At 42.9% G+C, this 21,432-nt stretch overlaps 1 protein-coding gene across 1 annotated transcript in view; it reads left to right on the top strand.

Moving 5' to 3' along the window:
- The window catches only part of PTPRT (protein tyrosine phosphatase, receptor type, T), a 975,109-nt gene that overhangs the window by 515,325 nt on the left and 438,352 nt on the right, over nucleotides 1-21,432 (top strand). Inside the window, exon 9 of the mRNA XM_006881719.1 lies at nucleotides 15,277-15,386. Coding sequence (XP_006881781.1) covers nucleotides 15,277-15,386 — 110 coding nt within the window. The remainder of the gene's footprint in view (nucleotides 1-15,276; nucleotides 15,387-21,432) is intronic.

The raw sequence follows: 21,432 nt of genomic DNA, 5'->3' as shown, positions 1-21,432 counted from the left end.
TTGGCCCAGTGGTGAGAATCTTTGTTTTCTTGATGTTGAGCTTCAACCCATATAGGAGGCTGCAGTCTTTGCCCTTCTGCAGCAAGCGCTTCAGGTCCTCCTCAGTTTCAGCAAGCAGCTATTAACTATTCCATAAAATACGTTTTTCATGTGGCTTCCAAGACAATGAACAGTCACTCCTGTTTTCCTGTGATCCCGGTAGCTCCTCCATTGTGGGGTTTGTGGTTTCCTTTTGCCAGTTCTTTCAAACATGTATTCAACTCTGTTGACTCACTTTGGGGGGCTCTCTTCCTTTGATGCCATGGGCCAGCCAGATCATGAGTTTAGGATCCATGGACAAGGCCATCTCTGTAACAGCAAGCTCAGTTCTGCCACTTAGGGCGAGAATAGCCACAGGAAATAAGTTCGTGAATGGGTAGGACAGCCTTCCAATAAGCTTTATTTGGCCAAACTCTAATCCACACTCATTCCCCATTATTACTGTATATAATTTTTGTTTGTTTAAAATCCATCCAAATGCTACTTTTTTGTTGGTGGTGTTAGGTGTCGTGAGTCAACAACAACTCATAGAGACCCTTGTGCACAACAGATGAAACCTGCCCTGTTCTGCAACATCCTGGTCATTTTCTGGCTCGAAACAGAGCCGTGGTCTGATTCCATTCATAGGGTTTTCAAGGCCCTGTTCTTTTGGAAGTGGATGACCAGTCCTGCTGCTTTGTCTCCACTGGAAGTGGCCCTTGCTTGTACTCGACCTACTGGTGGCAAAGCTGCCAACATCACAGCAGTACACAAGCCACCACAGCAGAGGAAACAAATGAAAACATAGGTTGAGGTTTCACCTAGATGGATAAATTCATAGCAGATCTCCCCCTAGTTTTAACAGTCTGCTCAACCTCTCCACTTGGATTAGGATCTGATGTTGGCCACCGTCAAGACAGTCAGTTGCACATAACACTTCTCATTCTCCTCCCTTCTTCACAATCAGTTGCAGATTGGATTGTTACATTGTGTGATTTTTATTTGCTGATTTTTGGAAGGGAATTGAGAGGCATTTCTTCCTAGTTTACCTTCGTGTGGAAGCTCAGCTGAAGCCTGCTCAGCATTTGAACAACATGTAAGCCTCCACTAGCCAACAGGGAGTGCATATGCTTCAGTTGTATTAGCCGGGAATCCAACTGTGTCTCTTCACATGGAAGACAAGAATTCTACCCCTGAACTTCCAATGTTTTATTATGACTAGTCTCTCTGGAGACTAAGGTGCGTCTGATACAGGCCATGGTCTTCACAATCACTTGTTATGCATCAGAGAGTTGGACAATGACCAAAGAGGATAGAAGGAGAATTGACGCCTTTGAGCTGTGGTGCTGGAGAAGAGTGTTGAGAATACCATGGACTGCTAGGAAAACAAACAGATTTGTCCTGGAAAGGGTTAAACCGGGTGGCTCCTTGGAGGCAAGGATTCTGAGGCTCCGTCTAACATACTTTGGACATGTTGTGAGGAGGGACTGGTCCTTGGAGAGGGACATCATGCTTGGGAGGGTGGAGGGACGGCGCAGGAGGGGAAGGCCCTCTATGAGGTGGATTGATTCAGTGACTGGGATAATTGGGATGGGAGTGTCAGAGACAGTCCGATTGGCACAGGACAGAGAAGAGTTTAGGGCTGTTGTACATAGGGTCGCTATGAGTCGCAAGGGACTTGACGGCACATAACAACAACAATCCAGCCCACCCACTGTTAAAGCCAAGTCTGACTCATTGCAATCTTCTGGTGGGTTTGCAATGCTGTAAATCTTTATGAGGTGACACTTCCCATGTTTCTCTTCTCGTTAGCAGCCCCACAGGCAATGAATTACACCTCTAGGACGTCTTAGGCGAGCTACTGTCATTGCTGTAGCGTGCAATTGGGTTGGAATCGACCGTAGCTCACTCTCCCATGGGTTTTTAGAATTAATCACACAGGAGGAGACTGCACATCCTTCTCCTTCACAGCAGCTGCTGGATTCAAACCACTGGCCTTTGGGATTGCAGCTCAGCTTCTTGCCACTAGACCACCAGAGCTACACATCCAAATAAACACATCCAAAGAGAAGCTCCTGATCACCCCTCAAGCACCAACAGATACATTCCCCTCACAGTCTTTTCCATCATATTTAATGGCATTTTGTCAGGGGCTCAAGCCAAATATCTCAAAATCCTCACTTATGTTTTTACCCAGTACCTTGGAATGCACAGTTAGTTACAAGGGACTCCCTTAACTCCCTTATTCTCAGCTTGGCAGCCCTGGCTCAGTGAAATCCATTAGCTCTGTTCATACCCAACCTCTCATCCATCAGCAAACTCTCTGGCTTCAACCTTTAAAATAGATCAAGATTGTGACCACTGCTCACAAGCTCCACTGCCAGCTCATTGGTCCAAGCCACTGTGATCTTCAACTTGGATTATCATAACAGCTTCTTAAATGGTCTTTCAGCTTTAGTCCTCGTCCTCGAATCTTCAAGACAGCAGCAAGAATTGTTCTATTAAACCCGGGAGCAGATCACATCACTCACTCTGTGCTCACGACCCTCCAGTGGTGTCTCACATCACAGAGAGTCTAAGACCAAGGACTCAGGACCCTGCGTGGGGTCATTTCTGATCCTATCTCCTCCTGTCCCTGTCTCCACACTTGATTCCAATCACATTTTCCTCCCTTCTGTGGTTCCTCAAATACACCAAGCACATCCCTGCCTCAGGACTTTGTATTATTTACAGATCTCTTTTATTTGATTTTTCTTTTCTGCACATTTCTAGTTCTTCTTCCTTGATTCATACATCTCCTTATCAGTGTCATTTGACAACCTGCATATTTTACTGTACATTTATCTGCCTTCATCCACTGGAAGGCATTCCACGGTGATAGGGCTTGGGTTTTCTCTCTCTCTTGTTTACTATTCTTTCCTAGGTTCTCAGAACACTGCCAGGTAGATAGCAGGCACAAGATAAACAAACAGGTACTGAATGAGTGAATTCTGACTCCCCAGGGACAGAAGAGATTTTTAAAATTATTTGCCATGGAAATTACAGGAAGATTGGTAGAAAAGCTATTTAACATCCTCAATAAGGCCTGGGAAGATACAGTTTTTATGAATAACCATATTCAGAGAGAACAGATTGAGGTGAAGATACCCAATGAAAACAGTAAAGATCCTAACTGATTCTCTAAAAATACAATTCAAATTGATCATCCCCAGACGACACTAGAGCGATTCCAGCACATGTAATGAGGAAACGGGGAAGAATAAACTGCCTGGTGCGTTTACTGTGCCAGGCACTTTACGAAGTACTTAATACATGTTAACATTTTTGCAGAAGTTAGCAACTGCAAGAGCTTGGAAGGAGCAGTCCCCACAGACTTCGCTCACTTCTGACATCAGCAAAAAGTTTGGGGGAGCTTCCCAAACCACTTTCAGAGGTTCACGAATGCCCAGGACCCACAGAACCCACTGCAAACCCATTATGCAGGCTTTACAATTTACACTGGGGAAAAGAGGTGGATGACAATGAGTAAGGGAACAAGTAGAGAGGGAGGCGGCTGGGAGGTGTCACACGCAGAGCTTCTGTGTCCTCTCCCCTCAAGCTGGGGGATGTTACTTCCCTTGAATCAATAGGTGGCAACGCCCAGAGCATTACTCACCTGGTCTTGGGAAAAGATTTTCATATTTATACCCTACCACTCAGAAAATGTATACCTAGCCAATAGAATCTCTGCATACATCTATCCCTCAAGAGCTGAGTACCAGAGTCATTCTCACAACTAACTCATACAATAGTTGTCCGTATGGGACCAAGACTGTTATTATAGAATGAGTATGAGGATGGGAGCAGAGGGGGGAACAGAGGAGTGAGGATGGGTGAGCGTGGCTAATCACAGGGTCTTACAGTTTGGTGTGTGGAGGAAGTGCTAAGTGAAGCAAATGGGAAAGATCCGGTGTGAAAAGCAATGTATATGGAACTTTGTAAATAAACCAGTATAGGGTTGAGGGAAGACAGAAAAGGAGGGGAGAAATCATGTATAACTTAGGGAAGGTGTTAGATTTGGGCACCATAGTAAAGATAAAGTTTTTGAGTGTAAGAATTAGAAGAAATATATTTTAACAATATGGTAAATGGCCATTTTTGCTTAGAGGAAGGATTCAAGCAAACACCAGAAGAAGGACTATAATAAGAGAATGGGGGGAGGGGTGGGCAGAGAGAAAAATACAACAATGAATGAATGAAAATCCATAGTCTCTGTAAACATTCTTTAAAATTAATAATAAAAAAAATAAGAGGATAGGGATAGATTTTGTCATGGTAAAGTGGAACGAGAGAGAGGTTTTAAATGTGGAGTGTTAAGTCCCACATTAAAAGGGGTATGGGACATTGAGGTAAAATGAGGAAGGAGTGTGAAAAATATATATATTGCACTGAAACATGAAGGAGAGAACTGTTTTTAAGGGACATATGAATGTGTATTCTTGTCATTACAGAAGTCCAGAGTGAAGCCTGCACAGTGGCGTGGACTTGCGGGGAGGGATTGTGTAACAACGAAAGAGTTTTTCTTTTCAAGGAGAAGAGTAAATTGAGGGGGCAAAGGGTGGGTAGGGAGAAAAGTGCAACAGTGAATGAATGGAAACTCTTAAGTCTCTGTAAACTTTCATTAAAATAAATTTTAAACAAAGAAGGGATAAAATAGTTTGCATAACATTATTTACATTAATCGAACCTTATAAGTTAATTATTAATGCAAATGTCCATCAATATTAATTAGAATAAGGGAAGGGAAATAGTATTGTGTTAATAATGGAATATTATGCAGCATGATAAATTGCAGTCACATGCAGTGTCAGGAGATCTATCCCACAAACATTAGAACAAAAAGAGATGAAATAAAAACTGATATACACGGCATTATACATTTATACCACATTATAAAACCAAATATGCAAACCCCATAGTGGTTAGGGGTGTATGTTTAAGGAACAGAAATTGTAGAGACACAAGGATCATAAATGCTATGACGTCAGGATGGTGTTTGCTTTTTAGAGTATGCAGCTGGCTACTGATGAAATTAATCAATGTGTATTGAGAAATTACATTTTTATACATATATAATGATTGTTTTTTAAGAAAATGACCTAAAAGTATAAAATAAGGATCATGATGGTGCGGGTAGTATTGAAATCATGAAGTTAAGCTCATAGCAACTGCATGTGACCAGAGTTGCTGCTGTTGTTGTACATGGTTGAGTCAGAACTGACCCATAGCCAACCTTCCAGCAGGTTTTTAGAGGCTGTAAATCACACAGGGATTGCCCATCCTCCCTTGGAGCACCTGGTGAGTTTGAACCTTTTGTCTTTGGGATTGCAGCTCAGCTTCTTACCACTAGGCCACAAGAGCTCACAAGAACTCTGACCAGAGTTCCATCATATTCAGAGATGGAGTAATAATTCCGAATGGCCTCTGCCCCATTTTTTGTTTTGTTTTTTTCTGTCATAGATGGATGGGTTCAAGTTGCAATCCTTTCCAATGGTAGCTAAGCCCGAACCTTGTGCCCCACATCGTCTAAAACAAAGATGCTATATATAATTTTATACCAGTAAATTAAAACATAGGTAAGTCCTAGTAAAATATAAGTGGAGAAAGTGTGTTAAAGGAAAAATTCAATGTAACTTAAAAACAAAACATAGGAACAGTCGCTTAAAAATTTTCCAATAAAAATACCAGTTCCAGATGACTTTCTAGGTGCAATCCCACCAATATTGAAGGAACAGGTAACCCCACCTTTACATATATACATCCAGAGCAGAAAGCAGTCTTCCTCTCATTTTAGGATTCATGTGTAACCGTGATCTCAAAACCAGAGAAGCTTATCCAGAAACAAGTAGATGCAAGTTACTCCAACAAAATATTAGCAGACAAGTCAGTGTTGTATAGTCACAGAAAAAATAAATCTATTTCATCAATTCTGTTTCCACATAAGTAAAGCCATTCACATAATCCACTATATTTATATATGCATTAAGGAAAGGTAGGAAACTAGTAGCAATGCTATGTCAGATAGTAAAATATATCAGTTTAATCTCTGCAAGATTAAAAAACAAAATAGCCATATACACTCTGAAGGGAATAAAAAAGCTCTCCTTCACCTGACAAAAGTTAACTAGAAGAAACCTGTAAACATTATATTTAAAAATGACATAATAAGACCTTAATCTTTGAAACATAGCTGGCTATTATTATTTCCACTAAATATTTTAATGGTGGCCTTGGTTGAAGACAAGAAAATGAAACCGTTAAAAGGCTGGAAAAGAACAAAACCATTATTAAAGGCTGATGCTATGATTATCTATAAAGATAATCCAAAAAGCAATCTGCACACAAATTAGAATTAGTAAGAGAATACAGCATGTTTCCCAAAGATGTCAACATTAAAAAGTCAATTGTATTTCTTCTGCCTAACAAGTAAATGATATTCATGTTTGAAATATCATTTAAAATCACAATACAAAGATAAGGGGTTTAGGAATAAATCCAACAGATTTCCTCCAAGTATCTCTAATACACGTGTGCAAACCTTTGAAGGACATTAAAGAAATTAAAGGTTGTAAATCTGTTAGCAAGTAATTCAAGACGTTGGGACTTAATGCGGTAGAAGGAGGCTTCAGGACTGCAGGAAGACTCAGCATCAGTCTGCATTATGCAGATGACACAACCTTGTTTGCCGAAAGTTAAAAGGACTTGAAACCCTTGCTGCAGAAGATCCAAGACTGAACCTTCATATGCATTGTATCTCAACATGAAGTAAACAAAGTTCCTCACCACTGGGCCCATGGGCAGTATCTGGATAGATGGAGAAGGGTTAGCAATAGTGCAGTTTCATCTTACGTGGCTCCACACTCAGCATCTGTAAAGTTGAGTATCTACACAACCTTCATTTCACCTATCCTTCCCTAAAGAGCTCTGGAGTAGGCGTAAGATGTTACTGTTTTCCACTGTTGGGTTGGAACTGACTCATAGTTGACCCTTCTGCAGGTTTTCAGAGGTAATAAATCACAGGAGAGGGTACTGTCCACCTTTCTTCCATGAAACAGCTAGTGGATTCGAACCATGTGCCTTGGGACTGGCCACACAACCCCTTACCACTAAGCCACTAGAGACCTCCTATGTAAAGTAGAATGGTGAAATAAAGACTATAAAATGTAAATTAAGCCTACATAACTACGTACATCAACATGGATTAATCTGGAAACAATGCTGAGAAACATGTCACTCATACACGTGCCAAAACCCAACCAATGAGTCAACCAACCAGTCGGTCAGTCAGTCTTCTGCCACAGAGTCTATTCCGACTTACAGTGACCCTACAGACAGAGCAGATCTTTCCGTAGGCTTTTTCCCAAGGCCTTTACCAAGGCAGTCTGCCACAAGAGGGACTGACTGGTAGTTTCAGAGCACTGATCTTTTGATCCGATGCTTTAACCAAAGCATCACCAAGGCCACACAGAGAAAGAAGATATTAAATTATATACTGTCTTTGAAAATCTTTTTATTTATAGCTACAAATAAAAATTGAAATTATTAAGATAAAAATTCAGTATCGTGTCTGATTGTTGTTATTTTCATTAAAATTATGCAGGAGGGAGGAGAATCCACAGTGAAGAACACATTCTGTATCAGCTACCTTCAGAGCCATGCACAATGAGTTTAGACTGTTGTGATCCATAGGGGGCTTACTGGTTTATTTTAGGGTGGGGTAGATTATCAAGCCTTACTTCTTCTTTTGTTGTAGCCAAAAAATTCCACTTAAAGCTCATAGCAGAGCCTCATAGCAAAACACTAACATTTGCTGACAGATCCCAGTGTTTGTACCTGAGATTCATTGTCCAAGAACCACAACTGGGTTCTCCCACACTGAGAGTGAGGCTTGTTAGTAACAGAAGATTGTTTTATTTCTTAATCTGCATAGTGGGGACACATGTTCACTTCATAATCATTCTTTAATTTATATATTTATATATTTTTTAATATATATACACACACACATACTCTCTTAGCTAATGATACATTTTAGAAATTATTTCATGTAATGCAGAGATATAAGCTGTAAAATCCTAGGAATTAAATTTAGCTGAGAGACATGAAAAGGAACTGATAAATGAAGATTTATACAGTGTTACTGGGTAGAATTCCTTGTTAAGAAAAGGTATGTGCCCCCCAGAGAAGACGGGAGTTGTAATAAAAACTCTGATCTAACAATTTCTAAAGTTTCAGAAAATTATTCCAGTCAAAGAATAAATGGGTAGTAATAGCCTAGAAAACTTTGCCAAAAAAAAGAATGATGAAAAAGAAGAGGTAGTTGTACTAAATAATAAAAAAGCGTTCTCTTAATACAGTAGCGGAATACTGTCAGAGCAGAAGCTTAAAGCTCCATGAAGTAGAACAGAAAGCCCCCGACATATGCCACTATGTAAAATTATTTCATAGGGTGGCAAATGGCATTTTAATCACTGGGGAAAATTTGGGCAGTTCAATTATGTGTCTTCAGTATATTATAAGGACCAGTGAGATTTCTGTTTTGTATATAGAGCAAACACAGACTAGATTCTAGATATATTAAAGTGTTAGCTGTGAAAAGAGGCAGAATAAATAATGTCCTAAGTGGATAATGCAGATGACACTTCATCTGATTCAAGCCCTCGTACTTCCTCTGTATCAGAAAGTTAGCCGATGAATGAGGATGACGGGGAAAGAATCAAAGTCTTTGGATTGTGGTGTTGGAGAAGAGTACTAAATAGTTCACGGACTGCCGAAAGACCAAGCGAGTCTTTCTTGGAGGAAGTGTAACCAGGATGCTTAGAGGCACAGGTGGTGACAGTTCATTTTACATGCATTGTGCATGCCATCAGGAGGGGTCAGTCCATGGGAAAAGACAGCATGCTTGGCGAGATGGAGGGTCAAAGAGAGAGAGAGATGAAGACTCAACAAGATGGATTGACGCTGTGACTTTAACAATGGGCTAGAGCTTATTAGAGGCCCTGCGGCTGGCCCAGGATAGGATAAGCTTCAGATTTGTTGTTCAGAGGATCACTGTGAGCCTCAGGTGACTTGATGGCACCAAACAACAACAGCCTCATCTGATCTTGAGGTGAGAAAGATATCTGCCATGAGCATAGAATTAATGGGGTAAACCAGATAGTCTTACATTGGTTGGTTGACACCTAGCATCATGACTCCCAAAGGATAGATCCTCTTTGAGGGCTATTTTCTGTGTGTTTCTATTCAGCTCATTTTCTGGTGACAACTAGGAAGATCTTCGCCATGATGGACTGACACTGACAACAGTGGACACAAACACAGGAGTGTTTGTGAGGATGGCAGAGACCAGGCTGCGTCTTGTTCCGTCATAAAGTTACTACGTGTTGGAATTCACTGCATGGCACCTACTGTTGTTGTTCTGTACCATCGAGTCAGAAGTAACTCATAGCTGACCCTCCGGCGAGTTTTCAAAGGCAGTAATTCACAGGAGAGATGGCCCATCCTTCTGCAAACCAGCTGGTGCATTTGAACCGCATGCCTTTGGGATTGCAGCACAGTGTCTTACCACGAGGCCACCAGGGCTCCCTAGCAATGGGAACCATTCTTAAAGCTTCCCCCTCATCCAAAGGCTGCATCCTCAGCCATTCAGATCCACCAGGGGCTCTGCAGGAGCAACATAAGCAGTTTCCTCACGTGAAGATTTACAACCTCAGAGACTGAATGGAGGGCCGCTGTGCACCAGAACTGACTCCCTGGCACTGAGGGGGTTGTTGGTGCTGTCGAGTTGCTTTTTGACCTATAGTGGCCTGTAGGACGACAGAGTGGAACAGTCCAGGAGGGGTTTCTAGGCAGTAATCTTTATGAGAACAGAATGCCACTGCTTTTCACCTGTACAGAAGCTGGTGGGTTCAAACCATCAAATTTTCACTTAGCTGTTGAGCACTTGAACCATGTGCTACCAGGGCCTCTTTAATCTTTCCTCGTCTTTTTACCTTCCTCCTCCTGCACTACACACTGTTGGTAGTTAGATTCTTGAGAAAAGAGATCCGTTAGGGCATTCCACTCCCGGCTCCCTGCGAAGTCACCTTCACAGTGACCTTGCATCTGGCATCATTTTTCTCTTGTCTTATTTTAGAGTTCCAGAAGGGAACTTCAGCCACCCATCCTGGCCCTGCCCTTCTAGGACTTCTTCTTTGCCAGCTATGTGTCTGCTTCTTTCTCTCTAATCCTGCTTCCCTCTAATCTGCGTTTTTCCTTTAAACGTGCCATCTAACTTTGTGTCTGTTTGGAGACGTTCCCTTGGTGCCACATCCCTGTCCTATAACGTCATTGCATTTTTTTTTCTCAGCCTCACAGCCCCTGAGATTTACTTGTTTTACCTCAGGCCATCACTAACCTAACCGGTCTCTTCTCCACCCACTGCAGAATGGCTTTTATCTCCCACATTCTCTCGAAACTTCCCTGTTCCTCTCACAAGGAGCCTTCAAGACAGATTGAGGGCCACGCTCTCCTTGACTTCTTAACCACCTGCACCGTCATTGGCCAGGACCGTCTTGAATCTCTCTCTTGGGTCTGTGATAGCAGCTCATGTTCTTTGTTTCCTATGACCTGATCATTACTTCTCAGTCTACCTTCCTTCCCTACTAGTTAATTCAGAGTTCTTCTAGAATTAGTCTAGAAGCTGCTTCTCTCTCTGTCTCCTTTATACACTTGTTGCAAGATCTCTCCCCTATCCCTGGTTCCAGTTTCCAAACATTGACTCCAGTCTCACATATCCACCTGCTACGTGACACCATCGTTAGAGGTTCTATGCACACCTCAGATGAAAGATGGCGATATAACGACCTCACCTGCTTCCTATCAGAGCTATTCTTCCAACGTTTTTGGTTTATGAACAACACCCTGACTCACCCTCCTAATCGTGTTACAGAAGAGCTGAAGCCTGCCTTCACATCTTTCCCGTTCTTTCTCTCACCATCACCACCAAGCCATGGTAGTGTGTTGCTGTTTTTAAATACCATCAAGTCATCCGGGCCTCAGAGCAACACTTTTACAGCTGAATGAACCCCTGCCCTGTCCTGCACCATCCTCAGATTGTGCTGTGTTTAAGCCCATTGCTGCAGTCACTGTCCCTCCATCCCATTGACGGTCTCCCTTTTTTTGTTCATGCATCTTCTTTTCCAAGCAGGATGTCTGTCTCCAGGGCAGGATCTTCCTAATAACACACCTGACAAATGGGAGGTCCAGTCTCACTATCTTTGCTTCTAACGAGCACTCTAGTTGCACTTCTTCCAAAACAATCTGCTTCTGTCCTCCAGTGCTGTCCCCCTAGCCCGAGCACATCTGCTCTCTCCTTAGAGTGACCACTGGAGCCTCCTAGTTGATCTTACTCCTTCAGCTATTACCCCCCCAGAAACTGTCCACCGTACTTGGATGCCCGCGTCATACCTCTGGCTTCTGTTCTAGTTACGTCTCCTTCCTCACTCGAGCTTTTTACAACTTCCTATCTTTGTTACTAAGCAGGCTTGTTTGGCCTAATTCTAGTACTCTTGCTTTTACTTAAGGGCCATTATCACAATTTTAATGACTTAATCGTGAGTATAATTGTTTATTTAATGTCTGGTTCCCTCCCCCATAATGCAGGCTTTATGAAGGATTCAACCACATCTCTCTTTTTGAACTGAAAGGTCCCTGGTGTCCAGCACAGTCCCCTGATTGTAATAAAGACAATAAATATTTGGGGAAAGGATGAGTGGGTAAGGGAAATCAGCAAGAGATCTGACTCCTTACAAAGCCTCTATATACCTAAAGATTTAATAAGCAAATGAGAGACGGGCAAAATTATTTGCAACCCAGGCAATAAAGCTTATATCCTTAAAAGCAGTTAATAATTACAAGCTTGCAAGACAAAGCAGAACCAAAATTGAGATTCCCTACAGAAAAATAAACGGTATAGAGAGCATGTTCAAAAAAATAATGCAACTAGCTAATTAAACTGAAAAAATTACCATCACTGGTATTCTAAATAAGGAGCTCCGGTGGTCTAGTGGGAAGAAGCAGCACTGCAGTCCCAAAGGTACGTGGTTCAAGTCCTCTAGCTGCTCTGTGGGAGAAAGAAGGGCAGTCTCCTCCCGTGTGATTAACTGCCTCTGAAAACCCAGCAGAGTCAGCTATGGGGCATCAACAGTATTATAAACAGCCAGACAGCCCCACCTACACAAATACAGAAACACACAAATACCTGTGTGAGTTCATGTGTGCGTAGACAGAAACACGGACTGAACTTGGGTGGTGCTAGTAACATATTGTCTGCCTAGCAAAAGGTTCACAGTTAGGGTTCCCCCAGCATACATTAGATGCATGAGAACAGTTTGGAACAAGGGGTCATTATGGGGGAGGAAGTGAAGGAGAGGGAGGCGGGGGAATTGTGCAATGAGAATCAACTGAAAACAGAAAGAAAAGATGGCTTGTGATACATTCTGAGAAATCAGGCCTTGAAAACCCTTCTATACCCTGAAAAATGCCATAACCACGAGCTGGCATCACCTTGATGCACACATATGCACACACACACCTTTGCCCCCCCCCCCATTTGTTGTGTCCTCTTGGGTCACTTCTGATTCATCTGCCCTGTAGGGCAGAATACAATTGCCCCATAAGGTTCCCTACTTGCATCTTTACTGTAATAGATTGTCAGTTCTCTTCTCCAGGGGAGGAGCTTGTGGGTTGGAACCACCCATCTTTTGGTCAGCAACTGACCCCTATATAAATAGACACATACATTTTTTCCCCCTCCACATGTAAAACATATGTTTAGTTTTGTTATTTAAAGAAGGGTGGGGGGGAAAAGACTAGTCATAGTCTGTTGTCAAAAAGCCTTCTTTTTTTAATTATTATTAATTTCAATGACAATTTACAGAGACTTTGGGTTTCCAAGGGTGGGGAAAAAAAGACTAGTCATAGTCTGTTGTCAAAAAGCTTTTTTTTTATTATTATTAATTTCAGTGAAAATTTAAAGAGACTTTGGGTTTCCATTCATTCATTGTTGCACTTTTCTCCCCTCCCAACCCTCCCCCCTAGTACACTACCCTCTTGGAAAAGTAAAAGAAAAATTATTTGTTTTACAAACCCTCCCCCAGGTCCACTCCACTGTGCAGCCTTCACTCTGGACTCCTGTCATGACAAAAATACCTAATCTCATATACCTTTTAAACAGTTTTCTCCCTCATCTGTTTCGATGCAGTATACTTTATTGAGCCCATCTTTCTCAGTCTCCCTGAACCCTGATGTCAGTTCTGTTTTACAGCAGTGACACCATGCAGTACAAAAAGCTTTCGTAAGTACTCAAGAGCAATGATGTCAGTTTGAAGATTAAACTTTGCCTGCTTTAAGCCATGGTCATTTAAGTGACCTGATACGCATCAGAGAGCTGGATAATGAATAAGGATGGCAGAATGAATAAGGATGGCAGAAGAACAATCAATGCCTTTGAGTTGTGTTGGAGAAGAGCTCTGAATACCTATGGCCTGTCAAGAGAACAGTCAGCAATATTTTAGGGAAGGTGCAGGCGGAGCTTTCCTTAGACACAGGCATGGCGAAGATTCATCCCGCCTACTTTGGTTATTTTGCTGGGGGTGGGGGGACAAAAGGGAAGACAACCTTTCAGGAGATTGACTGATGCAGTGACTGCAGCAATGGGTAGAGGTATATGCCAGAGCTGATGAGGATGGCATAGGACATGACAGGGTTCAGATCTGTTGTTCCTCGGGTTGCTCTGAGTCATACTCAACTCTATCAAGCATAATAACTGTGACATTGATGACAAGGACAGAGCACTGGGCATAGTCTGAGGTTGGGCTACACAAGCTTCCTGAAAGTCTATTTGACCAAAACAAAACCTTCAAAGGAAAAGAGCTCATCCGTGCTGGGCCACTGAATTAAGTCCCAGGAATTTATCTTGGAGACATTAGCAGAGTCACACATAAATTCTTATTTTCAGGGATATTGAATGGCAGTGTTACTTATATTTCTGTAGAATTCGAACCAGCTTTAATGCCCAATGATGAAGGGCTGTTGCCCAGCACAGACTCAGCCCCCTCCGGGCAGCCATTCAAACGCATGGCTCCCAAGCACATTTAAGGATTAACAACATGCCCGGGATTTGTTTGGTGATAAAAGAAGGTGACAACACAATGTGCACAGTAGGAGTTAAATTTTTAAAAATAAACTATGTTTATGCATAGGCATAAAATTACTGGGAAGGCATACAGCGCAACGCAGACATTTGTTATCTTTGGATATGGGGATGATGAGTAATTTAATTTTTTTAACCTCTTTTGGATATTCTTAATATTTAACAAATTCTATGTATCAAGTCCATAATGAGCAAAACTAAATATATTTTGTTATAACAATAGTGAGCTGATTGCAACATATGGCCAAGGCTTTATCTAGAGAGGCATTGCATGGTGATTAAGAGTATATATGCTTTGAAGCTCACAGACAGGTGTTCAGTTCCCTCTACACAACTTAAGAGCGGAATGACCTTGAGCAACTTTCTTATGTCTGTCTCAGTTCCTTTACTCAAGATGTAAAGGAGGTAATATACATTGGGCCAGATTATTTTGTGGCTTAGTTGAAATAATGTATGTAAAAGTCTGATCAAAGCCTAAGTGCTTAAAGTACCTGCTTTTAGAATGGCAAAAAAAGAGAAATAGATTTGGTAATTATTTTTATGAATCCCAACTCCCTAAGGGCTTCTGACTGGAAGTTTGGGGGAGCATTTATTTTCTAGTTCAGAGTCTTGCAGGCAGACTGTCGTAATGATGGCAGGGGTCAGGGAAAGGATTCTGGCAGGACAAGTACCAGCTAGGGAAGCTGGCTCGAGATTGGCTGTGCTCAGAAGGGAAGAATGCTGGCGTAGGGCAGCATTCATGCATCTATTTCTCCAACCAGAAAATAGCACCAGTGGTGTAGTGTGTTATGTGCTGAAATGGAAACAGCGAGGTCAGCAGTTCAAACCCATGAGACGCTGTGCAGCAGAAAGATGAGGCAATCTTCTCCCATTAAGGTTTACGGTTCAGAGACTGAGCGGAGGGTCACCATCAGATGGACTCTGCTCAGGGCAGTGGGCTAGATTTTGGGGTTGGCTCTGGTGTGACAGGCCTGGGGAAATGAAATGGAAGATGTTCGCCAGTTCACGGCTCTTTCCTTCTGCAGTTCCAGGAGCTGTTCCTCTAGAATCTATCCAAGGGGGTCCCTTCGAAGAGAAGATCTACATCCAGTGGAAACCTCCCAATGAGACCAATGGGGTCATCACCCTCTATGAGGTAAGGAGGCCTGTAGACGGCATCAATTCACTTCGCTTATTCAGTTTCCTTCAGCCTGAGGTTGGCAAAAACCTATTGTGTGTTGAGCCCTCTCTTAGGGAGGATATAAATGCGATAAGACAATTTCCTTAAAGGCTCAGACAGTACAATGGGCAGGAAATGCAAAGGGACACAATCGAGCTGTCTTTCTATCTGCAGTTAAGAAGTGTGGACATTGAGTATGACGGGGGTTGATCTTTTCAGCAGCAGAGCTGGGACTCACACAGTCAGAGAGTCCCGACATCGCAGGCAACAGCCAAGCCATGGTTTAAGCTAGGAAACCATGATGATCCGCCCCACCCATGTAATTCCTTCACCTTCAAAAAAGTCTGTGTCATTTTCTACCCTGAAGGTACAAGATTTTTGAAACTGAAAATGCTCAATATCCCAAGTATATCGTTTAGTCAACCTCATGTTTTTACTTGCCATCAAGTTGACTGCAACTCATAGTGACTCTATATACAACAGCTCTGAACCCTGCCCTGTCCTGAGCCAGTCTCACTGACTTCAACACACCTAATGCCATGGCCCCAAATTACCATGTCAGCCCATCTCATCCAGGGTCTTCCTCTCCTGTGCTGTCCCCTACACCCTTCCAAGCATGATGTCCTCCAAGGACTGGTCCCTCCTGGCCACATGCCCAAAGTATTTGAAATGGAGCTTTAAAATCCTAGCTTCCATGGAGAAACTTGATTTCACTCTCTCCAACATAGACGAATTTGTTCTCCTGGTGGTCCGTGGTTTGTTCAGTACTCTTCTCCAGCACCACAACTCAAAGACATCAATTCTTTTTCTGTCATCCTTAGTAATTTTCCAGCTTTCTGATGCGTAACATGTAACTGCAAAGACCATAGCCTGGATCAGGTGCACCTTAGTCTCTAGACTGACACCATTGCTCCTCAGCACTCTTGAGAGGTCCCTGACAGCAGGCTTCCCCAATGCAGTTCATCTCTTGATTCTCATGTAATGGTGGCTGAAGTACCATCTCTCCACATTAACGAGCAAGGGTTTATGAGACGAAGCCTTAATGACATAGTGGTTAAAGAATTTTACTTCTAAACAGAAGGTCTACAGTTTGAACTCATCAGCCACTCCATGGAAGAAAGGTGAGATGGTTTACTTCTCTAAGGAAATAATCAACATCATTCTACTCCATCCTATACAGTCACTGTGCATTGGAACGGACCCCATGGCAGTGAATAGGTTATCATATTAGAGACAGGAAATAGTCTCCTCATGTAGGAATAAACCCCTTAAATCAGCACAACAGAGCTGTCTAAAAACTATAAAACTACAACTATAGAGAAGCCTTCATTACACAATAGACAAAGCCAAGTAATAAGACGCTCATTCTGATACCTGTATATAAAGGGAGTCTGGTGGCCTAGTGGCAAGAAGCTGCACTGCAATCCCAAAGGCATGTGGTTTGAATCCACCAGCTGCTCCATGAGAGAAGGATGGGCAGTCTCCTTCCATGCGATTAACTGCCTCTGAAAACTAGCTAGAAGGTCAGCCATGGGTTGATTCCAACTCAACTGTACACAACAACATATATAAATAAGATTCAACTGTTGGGAGGAAGAGAAGGTGAATGCCTTCCCAACTCTTATTCTCTGATACCATGAACTTGCCTGTGGTATTAATAGAAAGACTCAGAGATGCTGACTAAAGGCATGAAGCTGATGCCGGAAAGATAGAGTAGCTCATGTCTGCCCTAATTTCACATTCTTTTCAGCAGATTTCTCCTTTCCTTAAGTCTTGCTTTCCTCGCCTGTAAACTGGAGCTAATGACCTCTGCTTCAGGTTTCCCATAGGAAGTCAAAGGAAGGAATGGACATAGGTATCCCTCAGCTTCAAAGACAAGACCAATAACACACTTGCTAAAAGTGGGCTGGGAAGAATGCTCAACCATAAAGGACTAGCTCCAGGGTAGAGTCTAGGACTGATGAAAAAAAAAAAGTTCAGAATTAATCAGATGGACCCAGGAGCTCCCTAAAGGAGATCCACCAGCACGTATAGGATATAAGAAAACACCTCCAGAATAAAGCTTGTGAACCTTAAGTCCAGCTCTCCCCAGAAGAAGAGTTATCTACCTGACAGCAGTTTTAGCAACTTATGTTCTCATCTGAAAACCAGGTGATAATACATTTGACCTCACAGGTGCTGATAGAATGTGTGTTGAACCCAGTGGTTGGCATCTAGAAACGTTGGTAGAGGTGAATTTTCTTAGCCTCACAGGACAGTCAAGACCCTGAGACTCGAGAGACGAAATTACACCAACCCCCCCACCCCAGGCCATAAAGCCAGTATGCCAACTTCATGTCTCGAATACAGATGCTGACGTCTTGTCCTTGGGTTCTACTCAGTGTGTTGCATGGTGATTAAGAGTATATATGCTTTGAAGCTCACCGACAGGTGTTCCATTCCCTCTACACAATGTAAGAGCTGAATGGCCTTGAACGAGTTTCTTGTGTCTGTCTCACTTCCTTTACTGGAGATGCAGCATCAGCGTCATCTGGGAGCTGGGTGGAAATGCTGCATCTCTGGTCCCTCCCCAGACTCTTTCTGAATCTGTTTTCCTACGATCCCCAGGTGGTCTATATGGGTATAAAAGTTCAGGAAGCTTTGCTCCAGACCACAGTCCTCTTTAGAAAGCATCAGCAGTTGTTAGGAGGGCGTGTCCTTGAGCAGAGCTCCAGAGGCCTTCCCATGCAGGGCTCAGCCCAGTCCTGCCCCAGACAGCAAGAGGGGGAGCCTTGCTTTTGAGGACATTTATAACGGAGAGTGTGTTTATGAGGCAATTTCCAAATTTAATTAGATGAAACCAATTTGATTTTTAAAATTAGGTTCTGCTTGTAATTTCTAGAGAGAAATCCATAAATTACAAATCACCCTCCTCTGGACTCAGAAAGCATATTTTGTTACCAAGAGGGAGAAAAGGGGGGAAAAATGAGGCGATTAACACAAATGGAGGAGAAATTCAGGACTGGCTGTTTCCTCCTCTGCAGAACCTTGTGCTCAGCAAAGTCAAAAGCCGTAAGAGGAGGCAGAGGACTTTATTATCAGCCAGTTGCCACTGAGTTGAACTCAACTCATGGTGACTCAACAGGTCCATAAGGTTCTGAAAAAGAACGGATTTTTTTTTTTCAAAAGTAGGTTGCCAGGCCTGTCGCCTGAGGCACCTTTAGTAGGTACAAGCTGCTCGCCTTTCAGCTCCTAGTAAAACATTTAACCATCTATCCTGAAGCCACAGATGCCTTTTGGATAAGTAGGACTTGATCGGGTTATAAACAAAACAAATACGTAAAGCATACCACCCAAATGCTCCCTGGAGGCAAAGATAGCAAAGCTTTCTCTCACAGACTTGGCAGTTGGACATGACAGTGGGTCAAGTTGAAGGTCAGGAGACAAGGAGGAGGATTGGCACACTGACCACAACAGTGGGCTCACGCACAGCTGCAATTGTGAGGACATAGGATTAGGCAGGGTTTCATTCTACTGGACAAGGTTACTGTGAGCCAGAACCAAGTCAGTGGCACCCAATAAGCAAGAACAGTGAGGTATTGTTACTCTTACAGGACAAAGAGGGTCAAGGACCGCAGCCTTCAATATGGACTGAGGCTCAATGTCCAGAAGACAAAGATTCTCACCACTGGACCAATCGGTAGCATCAGGATGGATGGTGAAGAGATTGAGATTGTTCACAGCTTCAGTTTGCTCGGCTCCATGGTCAACACTCTTGGCACCAGTAGCCAGGAAATCAAAAAACGTATTGCGATGGCAAAGTCTGCGGTTAGGGACCTCTCTAAAGTACTCAAGAGCAACGGTGTCTCTCTGGAGACTAAGGTGTGCCTGATACGGGCCATAGTTTTTGCAATCACTTGTTATGCATCAGAGAGCTGGACAATGACTAGGGAGGATAGAAGGAGAATTGACGCCTTTGAACTGTGGTGCTGGAGAAGAGTACTGAATGTACCATGGACTGCCAAGAAAACAAATAGATTCATCCTAGAGAGGGTTAAACCAGGCTGCTCCTTGGAGGCAAAGATTCTGGGGCTTCGCCTGACATACTTTGGACGTGTTGTAAGGAGAGACAGGTCTTTGGAGAGGGACATCATGCTGGGCAGGGTGGAGGGACAGCACAGGAGGGGAAGACCCTCTGTGAGGTGGATTGATTCAGTGACTGGGGTAATTGGGATGGGTGTGTCAGAGGCAATGAGATTGGCACAGGATAGAGCAGGGTTTAGGGCTGTTGTACATAGGGTCGCTATGAGTCGCAAATGACTCGACGGCACGTAACAACAACAACAACATCATTATTAATCTCAATGAAAATTTACAGAGACTTTGGATTTCCATTCATTCATTGTTGCACTTTTCTCCCCTCCCAACCCTCCCACCCAGTACACTACCCTCTTGGAAAAGTAAAAGAAAAATTCTTTCAGTGTTATACAATCCCTCCTCCCAGGTCCACTGTACTATGCAGCCTTCTCTCGGGACTCCCATAAAGACAAAAATACCTAATCATATATCCCTTTTAAACAGTTTCCTCCCTCATCTGTTTTAATGCAGTATACATTATTGGACCATGTTTCTCTGTCTTCCCCCCATCCCAGAGGTCAGTCCTGTTTTACAGCAGTGGCACCATCCAGCATTTGTCCTTTTTTAACTGAGATACTTCACTCAGCATAATGTCCTCCAGGGTCACCCATTTTGAATAATATTGCATGAGCTCTTTGTTTTTCAATAAAGTGTAGTATTCCATTGTGTGAATATACCACAGCTTCTCTACCCATTCGTTCGTTGATGGGTACTTAGGTTGTTTCTAGCTCCTTGCTATTATGAACAAAGCTGTGATAAACATGGGTGTGCATATATCTGCTTGGGTGTCAGTTATGGTCTCTTTGGGATATATTCCCAATAGTGGAATTGCTGGGTCAAATGGTATCTCTGCAATTTGCTGTTGCACCAATTTTATACTTCCACCAACAGTAAGTAAGGATTCCAGTTTCTCCACAACCTCGCCAGCGTTTGTTCCTTGCTGTTCTGTTAAATTTTGCTATTCTTACTGGGGTGAGATGATATCTCATCATTGTTTTGCAGGCTGTAATCTTTACGGAAGCATATTACACATTACAGAAGCACAGCAGCAAGTGGGTTTGAACAGATGGACTTGCGGTTAGCGGGGAACACTTTAACCACTACACCACAAGAGTCACATTCAGTTGGCTTGACACCAGTTGTCCTTTTTTTTTACTTATTATTAAACATATCCAGTCAACAAAGCATGTAAGATTACATTTCCTGCCATGTGAATCCAAGTCACACTCTCTGGTCTATTCCTAGACACAACTGTCACCCCACAAAACAAGACTGAGTGGCTTTGATGACTTTCTGTCTGTGAGCTTCAGATACTCTTGTTATTGTTGTTGCCATGAGAATAATAGATAATTTGACGCTTCAGCTAGGTAGGAACGAGGAGTGAATATATTCATATATAAACCTATGTCCAACTCACAAAATCCAGGCCAACCCTTATGGTGGAGTCATTTTGCTCTATAAGCTTTGCCTGTGGTTGGAGTCTTCGGGGGTACAGCCAGTTAAGACACTTCAGGAATACACAAGGGCCCTGAGGTGGGAATGAACCTGGCCCATCTGTAAAACAGAAAAGTGGCCCAGGTGATAGAAGCTGAGTGAGCACGGAGGACTGTGAGGAGAGCAGGCAGCTGGCAGCGGCCAGGGTCAGAAGGCTGTAAGCATTTCATCTTGAGAGGAACATAGGCCCTAAGAGTTAATACACAGAGGCGTGAAGGGATCAGATTGAGATTCTTAAAAGATCATCCTGCCTCTTATGTGGATGATGGGCTATTGGGGACATCTGGAAAATGCACCAGGGGACAAGGACAAGCTCACTGTCCATGCCATCATGATGGGAGCGCAGGTATTTTACTGGAATACATAGCATCACATGGAAGATGGGGGAGCTGTCATATTTGCCAGTCTCCTG

The sequence above is a fragment of the Elephantulus edwardii genome, unplaced genomic scaffold, assembly GCF_000299155.1.
Source record: "Elephantulus edwardii isolate Elephantulus edwardi_28Jun2011 unplaced genomic scaffold, EleEdw1.0 scaffold00015, whole genome shotgun sequence".
NCBI classification, from domain to species: Eukaryota; Metazoa; Chordata; class Mammalia; order Macroscelidea; family Macroscelididae; genus Elephantulus; species Elephantulus edwardii.
This window is presented reverse-complemented; position numbering and strand designations above follow the sequence as displayed.